The 12,271-nt window shown below is 46.1% G+C and overlaps 1 protein-coding gene across 1 annotated transcript; it reads left to right on the top strand.

Annotated features, from left to right (window-relative positions):
• Window positions 1–1,273: 1,273 nt before the first annotated feature.
• Window positions 1,274–12,079, top strand: ACAA1 (acetyl-CoA acyltransferase 1). Its single transcript, XM_061474299.1, has 12 exons — window positions 1,274–1,468; window positions 2,429–2,522; window positions 2,809–2,866; window positions 3,627–3,706; window positions 4,135–4,177; window positions 5,880–5,978; window positions 6,392–6,472; window positions 8,681–8,871; window positions 8,958–9,137; window positions 9,891–9,946; window positions 10,527–10,672; window positions 10,941–12,079. The coding sequence occupies exons 1-12, from the start codon at window positions 1,274–1,276 to the stop codon at window positions 11,014–11,016; spliced, it is 1,299 nt and encodes a 432-aa protein (XP_061330283.1). The 3' UTR covers window positions 11,017–12,079.
• Window positions 12,080–12,271: the final 192 nt, after the last annotated feature.

Below are 12,271 nucleotides of genomic sequence, written 5' to 3'. Positions count from 1 at the left end.
TAATATTCTGCCATGTAAAGCTGGGTTTTTTTGGTGGTTGTTTTGTTTTTCCTTGATTTTGTTCCGGTTTACCTGTAGCTCAGTGGATTTCCCTGTGCACTGCACTGTCATGGTCCTGCTGGGAAATGATTTTCCCTGGGGGGTGGAGGCTGGAGCGGCCCTTGGGTGTCCCCTGGCACCGGTATGGGCTCAGGCCACCAGTGAGGCAGGGGACAGGACTTGAGGGGTCGAGGCAGGAATGGGGCGGGTGGTTCCTGGGGCTTACCTGAAACCATCCATCAGTGCAGGGCTCTGCGTGCCCTTTGGTCCTGGCGTCCCGCTGTGTGCAGATGCCCCAAGCACACACAGTTACATGGGTTAATTATTTATTTTTAATTTTAAAATGTCCTTTTTCTGTTATTTATTTTCGCTGGTGCTTTGTCCCTGGTGGGGTTTTCTTTCGTTATTCTTTACTTTTTTTCCTTTTTTTCTCTTTCCTCTGTTTTCCCCCCTATTTTTTTTTCTTTTTTCCCTTTATTTTTTCCAGTTTTTCCTGTTTTCCTTTTTTCCGCTTTTCCCCCATTTTTTCTTTTCCCGTTTTTCCTCCTTGTTTTTCTCGTTTTTTCCCGTTTTTTCTTTTCCCGTTTTTCCTCCATTTTTGTTTTTCTCGGTTTTTCCCGTTTTTTCTTTTCCCGTTTTTCCTCCGTTTTTGTTTTTCTTGTTTTTTCCCCCATTTTCTCCCTTTTTCCTGTTTTTTTCTTTTTGTCCCGTTTTTTCCCGTTTTCCTGTTTGTTTTTTTTTTCTTTTGCATAGTTTTGTTTCATTTTTTCTTTTTTTCCCCGTTTTCCCAATTTTTCCCACTTTTACCCATTTTCCCCGTTTCTTTTTCCTTTTTCCCTATTTCCCCTGTATTTATTTTTCCCGGTTTCTCCCCATTTTCCACGGCTTTTCCCTTTTTCCTGTTTTTTCCCGGCTTTATTTTTTCCGATTTTTTTCTCTTTCCCAGGTTTTCCTCCCTCTTTTTTTCCCCTCTCTCTCCCTTCTTTTCTTCCTTTTCCCCGGTTTGTTTCCTTTCCCTGCTTACCCATTTTAGCTGTACTCAACCATTTCGCTCGCGTTCCTTTCACCGCTCCCTGGTGCAGCCCGGCTGCACGTTCCTGTTCCACAGCTCTCAGTCAGTCCCCATCGCCCACCCCCGGCCCCGGGCTCCCCACTGCGGGCGGGGCCATGCAAACGAGCCCGTGCGTCCTGCCGCCTCCCGCCTCTACCCACTTCCTGAGGCGGCGGGGACAACATGGCGGCGGCTCGCCGGGTGCAGCTCTTGCTGGGGCATCTCGCCGGTTCCCCCCCAGGGCCGGGCACGGGGGTTAGCGCCGCGCCGTGCGGGAGTCGCGCCGGGGTCTCGCCGCGGGCAGCCAGCTCCGACGATGTGGTGGTGGTGCACGGGCGGAGGACCGCCATCGCCCGCGCCAAGCGCGGCGGCTTCAAGGTATGGCCCGGCTGGGCTGTCCTGCTCCCGGGGTGCTACGGGGACTGCCGCCCCACTGCCCGCCTTCCCCATCGGGGACTGGGTGCTCCCGCTGCCCCCGGTTGCCGAGCCCCGCAGTGTGCCGCGTCGGGGTCCCCTCGGGCACCGAGCCCCCCAGCACTGCTCCGCTGCAGGTCGAGGAGATGTGGGACCCCCAACCACGGCCCAGCAGCGGGCTGTGCTGTGAAATGGTATAAAAGGCGCTTTCTGGTGGTTTTAGTGCCGGGTGGGGGGGGGGGTGTGCACGGCCCAGGTGCAGCAGGACCACTGGCACCCCAGAAAGCCAGCGAATGTACCGACGAGTTTCCCGGCTCTTCTTAAAGCCCGAAGTAGGTCTCTCCGTGCTGCTGTTACCCGAGTGGCCGAACAGAGCAACCCCTTGGAAAGGCAGCATCTCCCTCCCCTGCGCAAGCAGGTACCAACAGCACCTTACGTGGATGTGCCGCCCTTCTGGAGCGGCCCATTGTCCCCCTGGGTGGCAGTGGCAGTGTTCAGGGGTGCAGACCGAGGGTGCAAGGGTGGCCGCAGAGGTTGTGCGTTGCTTGTCATCCTTCAAGATAGGTCTCACCATGCTGGGGGGCCCTCTCACCAGCTGAGGGGTCGCCCTTGTTTCTTTCACAAGATAAATTGAAGGGCTCTACTTGCTAAGTCTTGTCACGTAACTCAACATAGTCGTTTGGTTTTGAAGGCCCTACGAAGTGTGCTCATATGAAACTGAGGTAGGTAAGAAAGCAGCAGGTGTTACAGTGTGTGAAGGTGAAAAACACAGAGAAGACTTTTGTAGACAATGACAGCCATAATGAGCTGAGAAGTGGAGTAAAGCTGCCTAAGCTGTGAGTCCTGTGAAGTAACCTGAGGGTAAACTGGTGACAGAGCAGTTACTGGTATTTGCTGAGTAGCTCTAATCCCCTATGTTTTTAGGATACTACGCCTGATGAACTACTGTCTGCTGTTATGACAGCCGTTCTTCAAGATGTCAATCTTCGTCCTGAGGCCCTGGGGGATATCTGTGTGGGTGAGTAAACAACCTCTCTCTGGACTTTGAAACTCCTGGTCTGGACAGCTCTCCGGGACAGGCTGCTCCTGGGGTACTTGGAAGTATTGTGGGGTTGGAAGGGGTTAGTTTGCAGTATTAGGTTTCTGAAATCAGTGTGTCTGTTGTCACTGTTCTGGCACGTGGTGGGGCTCTGATCTGGGTGCCAGGTGGTACCAAGCCATGGTGATGTTGTATCCCTTCAGTGCCTGCAGCAAATAGCGAGGGGGATGCAACCCATTGACTGGAACCGTATCTTTGCACCCAGGAAACGTGCTGCAGCCTGGAGCCGGTGCTTTGATTGCGAGAGTTGCACAGTTCCTAAGGTAAACTCTCAGCCGGACCGAGGTTCTTCCCCTCTTTCTCAGGCCTTGGCTATGGGGCAGCACTGGGTCAGAGGTTGTGATGACGCTCATGCACTCCTAGGTTGTTACAGCACATCACCTTTTGCCTAGAAATTAGACTTTGATCAGGTGTTTGGAGGGGCAGAGACAGGGAGGCAGAGGTGAGGCTGTTTACTCTGTTTGTGCCTCCTGTGTTGGGCCTCTGAATGGGAGATCTTGTTTTGTGGGCTCCCAGCTGTACCTGCTGCTTCTCCACACTTCCAAGCTGCACTTCCTTCCACTCAACCATTGAGTTGTCTCAAGTCTTTCTGTTCCTTCCCCAGTATTGGTGGTCAGTGGTTTGTACTGAGCTGGATCTCAGCTTCTAAATAGCCGGTGTCTGTTGTCAAGTGATGAGGGGCAGGCACAGCCCACCTGTAACTGCGAATATTACAGAGCTTTTCAGTATTTCTGGCCCAAATCAAAGCTTGGGAACAAGGCGCACAAGAGGCCCCTGCTTGGAGCGGACCTTCTGAAGACACACCTGTGGGGAAACAGCCTGCAGAACCACTTGCAAATCAAGTGTGGAAATTCTCTCTGAACTTTGCTTTCTCTTGGTGCAGGACCAAATAGGTCAACAAATGCATGAAGGGATCTGTCTTGAACTTGAGGGTTAAAAGTTTAATCGCGTGGTTTAATGCTGTCTTTAGAGATTTGGTTTGTTGCGTCACCGAGTCTTAGTCAGTGCTGCCTTGTTTTCTAGTGGTATTCCAGAGACGGTGCCGTGCTCGAGCGTGAACCGGCAGTGCTCCTCTGGCCTACAGGCTGTTATCAATATAGCAGGTAAGGGATCAGAGGCAATACCTGCCCCACCCCAAGTGCTTCTTTCTCCTGTTCTCCAATCTGTCTGAGCAGTAGAAGTAGCAATAATGTCTGCTGTTAGGAATCCTTGGTGTTACTAGTTGAATACTTTTATATCCTTGAGTGGCCTAGTTTACTCCTATGGAACTAACTTGGTTTTCTGAGAGTGAGTTCTACCATCACTTCCATATCAGGCAGCTTCAGCCCTCTAGTGCTCTCTGCATGTCAGGTCGTGGTTGGTCTTCAGCCCCATTAGCTCCTTGACCTGTCTTATGTTGTGCAGGTGGAAGGGAAGAGGGAATGCCCTATTTGCCTGTGGTAGGTGCCTCAGGGGTTCATGAAACCACAGCTAGAATGGAAATGCTTTTGCTCCTAATGATAATAAGAATGTTTCTGCACTGCTGTTACAGGTGGCATCCGAAATGGATCATATGACATTGGCTTGGCCTGTGGGTAAGAAAATCTTTCTATGGTATTCTGTCCCTCTGCAAGAGCGCTCGTGTGAGGAATTAGAAACCCTTTCCCACCACATCTGTTCCCCCCAAGGAAATAGATGCTGTCCTCATTTGACAAATAGTGAATAAACTCTAAAAGTAGGACCTGAGTATATGTGGTGGCTGCAGATGCAATTCGTATATTTCCAGAGGCTGCTGAGTACTTTTACTAAAGAAGATCAGGTCATGTTAAAGGAGGAAAGGTGACTGAATATACTTTAATTCTCCTGGAAGTTTTGGTCTTGGTGACATGTCAGCTGGAGTTGCAATAAGAGGCTGAGTATCTCTTACAAGCATGCAAAAACCTTTTCTGTTAGGGTCCTCTGTCTCTGCTGTGGGATACCACTTGTGTGCAGAGCCTGAAAGAACCCTCCACAATTAGCTTTCTAACTGATCTCAGATTAACTAGTGTCTTAGAAGACCAGCAGCTATCTTAGATAAGGAAGTAAATGGTCTACCCATGCTAATAACTGTTCTACAGGCCTACAGGAGATGTTGTTCTGCAGTGGACAGGCATACTGTTCTTTGCTTCAGTCCCAACATCATAAGAAGTGTTTATTTCGTAGAGGGTTATATAAATGCTGGGTTGGCTTTGGAGAAATGCTAGTGACTACACGCATATTCACTTCAGAAGAATGAATAAACAGTAAAACAAAATCTCTTAAGCTAGAAATAGCTTTTGTGAGTTGGGTTTATCCCAAGTCATGCTCTTCCCGAGTGGACTCAGCCACTCTGTAGGTGGAAAGATACTGGATGACAACACAAAACACAGAAGCTGTGGTTTACTCTTACTTTAAACCTGATTCTGTACCTTCCTTTGGGGAGTAGATCCAGCTGAAGCCAAGTAATGCACTGTCCCATGTTAGAGTTTAAATTCCTGATAAGCTGCTTGGGGAAGGCCCTTGTTTTCTGCTTCTCTTGCATTTTACAGGAATAGTTCCCTTGTTTATTCTTCATAGTGTCTCTGTGGAGTGCAGAGTAGAACCCTCTTCAAACCCTCTTCCCATTGTAGACTTTGTGGTCTAGACTGACTTTTCGAATGTTCACTGGTCTTAAGTGATGGCTTAAGTGTGTTCCTGCAATAAACTTGGATATCTTCAAGCTGTTAATTCATTTGTAGGTCAAAGGCTGCAGCCTCTGGGATCAATGTCTTAAATTCTCTCTGTTGTGAAATATAAATGGTGTAACTTACTGAAGTGTCTCTGTAGGTTTGCTTAATACTTTCCTTATTTTACTTCCAACCCGTGCTTTATGTGTAAGTTGCGTTTTTTATGGCTGATGACAATCTCACTGCAAACTCCTCTCCTAGAAACTTAGGTTTCTTGCTGTGTTTGAGGTCAGAAGTGCTGGAATCTTTAGCAATTCCTTCCTAGCTGCGGAAACACGAGAAATTAACTGTTATTAATGACTGACGTTGTTATTCTGTTCCAGTGAAATAAGGACCAATTTAATGTAGCAATCTGTTTTCATTTCATAGTAATTCTGATATTGATGACTGAAGAGCTTCTGCCTTGTCCGTTTCTTTTTTATTAGTGATGTTTCTGTGGGGTAGTAGGAATGCAAGTTGTAAAGATACTGAGTTTCGGTCAGTCTTAGTGGCACAAGAACCGCGTGTGTACTGTGAAGCACTGTTTGCAAATTCATATCTTTCCTGTGTTTAGTGTGGAAACCATGTCCCTCAGAAGTGCAAATAATCCTGGTGATATCAGTTCCAGCTTGATGGAAAACAGCAAAGCAAGGGATTGCTTGATTCCTATGGGGTAAGTGGTTCCTCTTCCCAAGGTTTAGGGGGTTTCCAGATGGTCTGTCTCCTCAGTGACTGTACTGTTCCAGATCAATATGAATGTGGTCAGCTTGGATCTGTATGTGTCGGCATCTGCCTTGGTTGTGGTAGAAGATGAATTACGTGAAATGGGGGAAGATCAGCAACTCTGATGAAAGATTTCCTTGTCTTATGTCTTAAGCTCAATGGCTTAATGAGCAAGGAAAATGGATTTGAGCCATGTTTTTGTCCTAGAGTTGATTCGGGATTTGCTTCTGCCAAGCAATTCTTGGTTGAGAAGGCAGCAGTTAGCTTCGAGACTAAAGCCAGTGCTTGTACTTTGTGTTGTTTTAGGAGAAGCCAACTGCATTAGTGTCTCATTGGATTAATTCTTTGTTGTTGTTTTCCCAGAATAACCTCAGAAAATGTGGCAGAGAAGTTTGGAGTTTCCCGAAAGAAGCAAGATGCCTTTGCCTTGGCTTCCCAACAAAAGTAAACGTTTGGGTTCTTTGTTTTTTTTTCAACCTTTTAGTTAAGGAATAAATACAGGTAGAAAATAACACTGCTACTTCCTAAGCGTGGTTAAGTACAGCCTTCATGTTGCCTTCCAAATCTTAATCATGAGTAAAGAAGCTTGAGATGGTCAGAGTGAAGATCGGTGCATGTCCCGGGTTGTGTGGTGAGGAAACCGAAGTCCAGAGCTTTACTGGGGACTGTGAGACTAATCTTGTGCATGTACCACCAGGCATTGAGTCCTGAGCAGTGAGTGCCCCTGTGTTTTTTCAGCATCCAAAGAATACAACCTCCGTGAGGTTTCTAAAACAAATATGTTGTGCAGTATTTTTATAGTGGCTTTCGCTCAGTATTGTTTGAAACTGAATTTAGGAGTAGAAGCAGAAGGAACCTTTCCTAAGAGGGAATATTTAACTGTAGCTGCATCTAGAGAATGGCTGAGCTCATCAGAAGAGTGGTGTGTGTTCACTGCAGGTGTTTGGCTCTAAGTGAGCCCAGTCCTACCTCTCATAACCTTCCTCTTACGTCAGATCACTGCTGAAGTCAGCTGGTGCCTGGAACACACGGGCCATTTTGACATTCTAACAGCAGCAGGTGACATGTTAAAGTCATGGCCATCAAAGAGTTAAATAACTTTCAGAGCTCTGTTTAAGCATCACCCCGGTCCAATTATTTATCTAAAAAGGAAGCCACTGCACAGGCCAGTTAACCTTTAAATTCTGGCCCTGCTTCTCAGGGAACTTGGCATGCCAGCCTTTCTCACTGACACTGAACTGATAACACAAAAGGGTATGTGAAAGTGATCCTCACCTCTCACATAAGGAAGGGGGTGATTTTCTGGCCTCAGGATGTCTGTGGAGTTACTGATCTGTCCTTCAGCTCTTTGTTCCAAGTCTCACTTACCTGGGAGTATTAAATATTTTCATTTTATTATGAGAGGCTGAGAGAGCTGGGCTTCTTGAGCCTGGAGAAAAGAACGCTTCTTGGAGACCTTGGAGTAGCTTCCAGTGCCTGAAGGGGCTGACAAGAAACCTGGAAGGGGGCTTTAAAAGGGCCTGTAGTGACAGGACCAGCAGGAATGGCTTTAAACTGACAGGGGGGAGATTTAGATGACATCTTAGGCAGAAGTTCTTCCCTGTGAGGGTGGTGAGGCCCTGGCACAGGTTGCCCAGAGAAGCTGTGGCTGCCCCATCTCTGTCAGTGTTCGAGGCCAGGTTGGATGGGGCTTGGAACAACTTGGTCTACTGGAAGGTGTCCCTGCCTGTGGCAGGGGGTTGGAACTGGATGAGCTTTGAGGGTCATTCCAACCCAAACTGTTCTGTGATTCTATGATGAGTTAAAGTGATGAGGGCGTAAAACAAGCTTTCGTCTCCAATTTGTATTCCCTGTAAAGGGTGCTCTGCTGCTAGAAGGTAAACCTAAACTCTGGAGGCTTTTAAAATACCTTGTTGATGCGAAAGATTAAAACTGTGCTCTGATCTAATTTAACTAATTCTGTTCTGCTCACTTTTACCAGTCTGTTTGTGTCAGTTGTTCCCTCCTGCTAATTCAGCTGTCTTGGGGACCAGACCCTGTCTTCGACACACCTTTACCGCTTAAATTAAGCAATACCCTTCTGCATAGTCACACTGAACTATGCAATAAACACTGCAACTGTTTTGGGCTGAAAGGTTGCATTTAGATGCCAGAAGATTATACCTGGTCTGTGGTTTAGAGCTCAACTTGTCTTTAACAGGACAAATCCAGGAATGAGTGAAGCTTCAGCCATTCCCTAGCTTATTGGAAGTTATTAGCATTATGTGGAGGCTTAGCCCACATGCCCAGTTTAAACTCTCAGAAATAAGAATTGGTGTTTGAACAGTTGTGCTGTGACTGTACCACTGGACAAGTACAGCTTCATGCTGTGAGCTGTAGGAGTCAGTCACAGCGGCATCGATGGGAACAGAATGGGTTGGGGAGAACGCCCATAAATTAGTGATACATTTTATATGATGAAGAGGTATAAAGTTTGTCTTCCCAAGAATGGAGCCAAATATTGGCCTGTTGTCTTGTCCACTACTTGGCAATGTTGTACCTGTGTACTAAGTCACACCTTAGTTAATTCTCTTATTAACTGGTTTCCTTGACATTAGTTCTCTTTCAGTTCACCTCCAGAATATTTTAATCTTTCCTAATCTTCTTTAACAGAGCAGCAAAAGCTCAGCAGATGGGACTGTTTAAAACTGAGATTGTTCCAGTGAAGACCACCATTCTAGATAATCAGGGCAACCAAAAACCAATCACCGTGCACCAAGATGAAGGGATTAGGCCCTCCACAACTCTGGAGGGCTTGGCGAAACTGAAGCCTGCCTTCAAAGAGGATGGTAGCACTACAGCAGGTCAGCTCTCTTGTTAAGTTGGTGTTCCTGTGGTTTACCTGCCTTGTAATAGAATGTGCTTAGACAAAAGAAATCCCTTCCAACAGGTAACGCCAGCCAGGTCAGTGATGGAGCAGCTGCTGTTCTCCTGGCAAAGCGCTCGAAAGCAGCACAGCTGGGACTCCCAGTCTTGGGAGTGCTCAGGTCCTTTGCTGTGGTTGGGGTCCCACCCGATGTGATGGGCATAGGGCCGGCATACGCAATCCCTGTTGCTGTGGAAAAGGCAGGTAAGAACCACTTGTCGTTCACCCAGTGTTTGGCACAAGGCAAATCAGACTCTGCAGGCTGAAATTTATATGCTGCCTGTGCAGCAGTCAGCCATAGGAACAATGAACTTAAGAGTCAAAACCTTAAAAGAGATCTTGCCTCAGGTTGTAGTACTTTCTGCTTGTACCATGTCTAAATTGTCATCTGCTCAACTTTGAGAAGCTCAGGATTAAATCCCTGCACAGTCTCAACAACAGTTAACATGTGGCACATGATTTAGTGTTTGTTTAGTGCTGTTTTCCTTAATATGACTGGGGGGGGGGGGGGGATTGTGTTTGGTTCGGGTTTTTTTTTTTATAATTTTGGCATCTGACCAGTGCTAAGAAGTTTTCCTCAGGGTTCTTGGCATACTCATTAGATTAAATAGCTTTTATAGCTTGTGATTATTGTTGTGTTCAGCTGTCATTGCTGTGATCATCTGTTCACTGATAGTTTTTGGTCTCAAAATACTCTTCAAGCTTTAATCCATCTGCAAACAGATCCCACTTAATCTAAGGAAATTTGGCAAACTCAGTGACAACCTACCATGAAGTGTTGCAGTTTGCAGTCTTTAGATGTTGCACGTAAACGTGTGCAAGTGTAGATACCCCACATGGAGCCAATGCCCCTGTTTTTGTCATTAATGAAGTAGGACTAGAACTCATAAAGGGAGGCTGTGAGTGAATCATAGGGCAAAAATACCTGCTTTTAAATCCTGGCTTTTTAAACCATAGGTCTGACTCTGGCTGACATTGATATATATGAAATTAATGAAGCCTTTGCAAGCCAGGTGAGTGATCATCCTGTTTTAAGTTGCAGCATTGCATGGCAGCTGAGTATATTTCAGCTTAGTATCCAGGTTAAATCTTAACTTGTTCTACATATTACATAGACAAATGTTAATAACATGCACAGGACTGTTGGAGGTCCTTGATGAAAGGCAGAAACTTCAACACTGTATCTTCCACAGATTTGTGATGTACCTGTCAGAAAGTATGTGGGCTCCAGTTTGAGGTGGAGTGGATGGGCTTAGCTCACTTCCCTGTGCTTGGGATTTGTAATTAGTTCCACTCCTTGCCGTTGGGAAGGATGATCTAGCTGGAGTCAGGCCTGTCAGTGCTGTTTAATACTTTCAGAGCAGCTGACACAATGATGTGGCGTTTGTGTAATAATACATAATTTGAGTAAGTTCATTTTAAGCATGCATCTTCTGAAGCCCCTCAAGCTCCTAGGACTGTCTGCTGTCCCTCCTTATGTAGGCGTGAGATCACCAGTCTTCTCTGCAGTCCTCTTAGCTGTCTGTTGCGGGAGAGCTGAGACCTAATGAAGGTGAGAGCATCTCCATGAAACCATTCCCTCCGTCTTTCTAGGCTGTTTACTGCGTTGAAAAGCTGGGCATTCCAATGGAGAAAGTCAATCCCCTGGGAGGAGCCATAGCTCTGGGGCATCCACTGGGCTGTACGGGTGCTCGTCAAGTTGTCACCTTACTCAATGAATTGAAGCGCAGAGGGAAGAGGTGAGCACTGAGAAACAGTATTAACCTTAATGCCCTACATGGGTGTAAGTAGTTTAGCAACAGTCATTGTGGGTTAAGCTTTCTCCATCTCTCTGATAGGTTTTGAACATGAATTTCTGATGGCCTTCCTAAGGGAGGGCTGTGTAATGTCTTGCTGCCCTTTCGAACCCAAACCATTCTGTGAATCTGGATTGTAGGATTCTCTCCCTCCCCAGCTGATTTAAACTAATCTGTCTTTTTCTTAATCCCATGTGTTCTTCCCTTTCAGAGCATACGGCGTGGTGTCAATGTGCATCGGAACTGGCATGGGCGCTGCAGCAGTGTTTGAGTACCCAGGGAACTAACCTCCAGCCTACTGCCGAAACAACGCAACAGCTAATTCTCTGCCTTCACTAGTAATAGCAAATGATTTGCACTGTGAAATCAAGTGGACTCTGGGATTCATTACCAGATCTACAAATTTTAGGCACAAACTATGAAGTAGAATAATCCATAGAGACCTACTGAGCTGGCAGGAAAATGTAGAACTGGCAAATGGCAGCCTGACAGCATAAATGGGTTCAGCTGAGGTCCAGGCACAGGCCCTCATGTGGTGATTACAAATGGATATTTCTAATTTAATCAATCCCTTTATTCTGTGACTGCTGTCAGAGAGTAGTAGTTCATGGTACAGTATTTTTGTATGACAAATTGTCTAAAAGAGTCACTCAAAACAAAATGATCAGTGCATGTGAAGAGGCTTTTCCAGGGTTGTCTTTAAAAGATGTCACCATCTCACAAGAAGCCTGGAGCAGCTTGTTTGAAAGAAGTGCAAAGACTTTACATTGTTTCCTTTACAACTGCATCTGTCCCATCCAAGTCATAAACTGGCTCTGCCCTAAGGTGTCCCTATGCTGGAGACTGGGCTATAGCTTTCTGCTTCTAACCAGGCTGCTCTGAAGCCTCCAGGGGAGTAAAGTAGAAGGACTAGAATGTAATTCACACAGGAGGTGCCTGAACAGAAAAGTGCTGTTGAATTTCGACAAGCCAGGACTTGAAAGTGGCCTTGCCACCATTTTTTCCCCATCTTTTTCCACAGCTCATCTGACTCTTAAGTTAAAGGAGAGTCTTATGATTAATACTTACTTACCTAACATAAAACAGATTTCAGCATTACTCTTACTGCAAGCACTGTACAAACATCGGTGACATCTCAGCGCTAATACAAATATATATTTCATCTGGTAAAGTTAAGTTCTCCCTTATCTGTTCTCTCTCTTACAATCACTGAAGCTCACTAACAGCTTGAATATGAAATGTCCTCATCCACTTTGACACGTTAAAAAGCTCAGATTTGTAACACAGACCGAAGTTCTTTTTCCTGGCTCTTGGTTTTGCTCTTAATAATACAATTGGGTTCTTGCGATATATTTATTTTCTTTTTCTGGTGGTTCTTAGTTGGAAGCCATGATTAGTTAGAGCTGTGTGATAGGCTCCTGTTCCAGTGCTGCAGCCTGTCCCACTCCCCAGCAATCACTCAGGCTGTATTTTAGAGCAAGAAGATGAAATTATTTGGTGGTTGCAGAGAGGCATTAGAGTTCCTCAGGGGTCTTTTTTTGC

Source organism: Pezoporus flaviventris, unplaced genomic scaffold (assembly GCF_033815535.1).
Source record: "Pezoporus flaviventris isolate CSIRO_AGI_PZ_B2104156 unplaced genomic scaffold, CSIRO_AGI_Pfla_v1 ptg000079l, whole genome shotgun sequence".
In the NCBI taxonomy this organism is placed as follows: domain Eukaryota; kingdom Metazoa; phylum Chordata; class Aves; order Psittaciformes; family Psittacidae; genus Pezoporus; species Pezoporus flaviventris.
The sequence above is the reverse complement of the archived record's forward strand: the minus strand, read 5'-3'. Positions and strand labels throughout refer to the sequence as shown.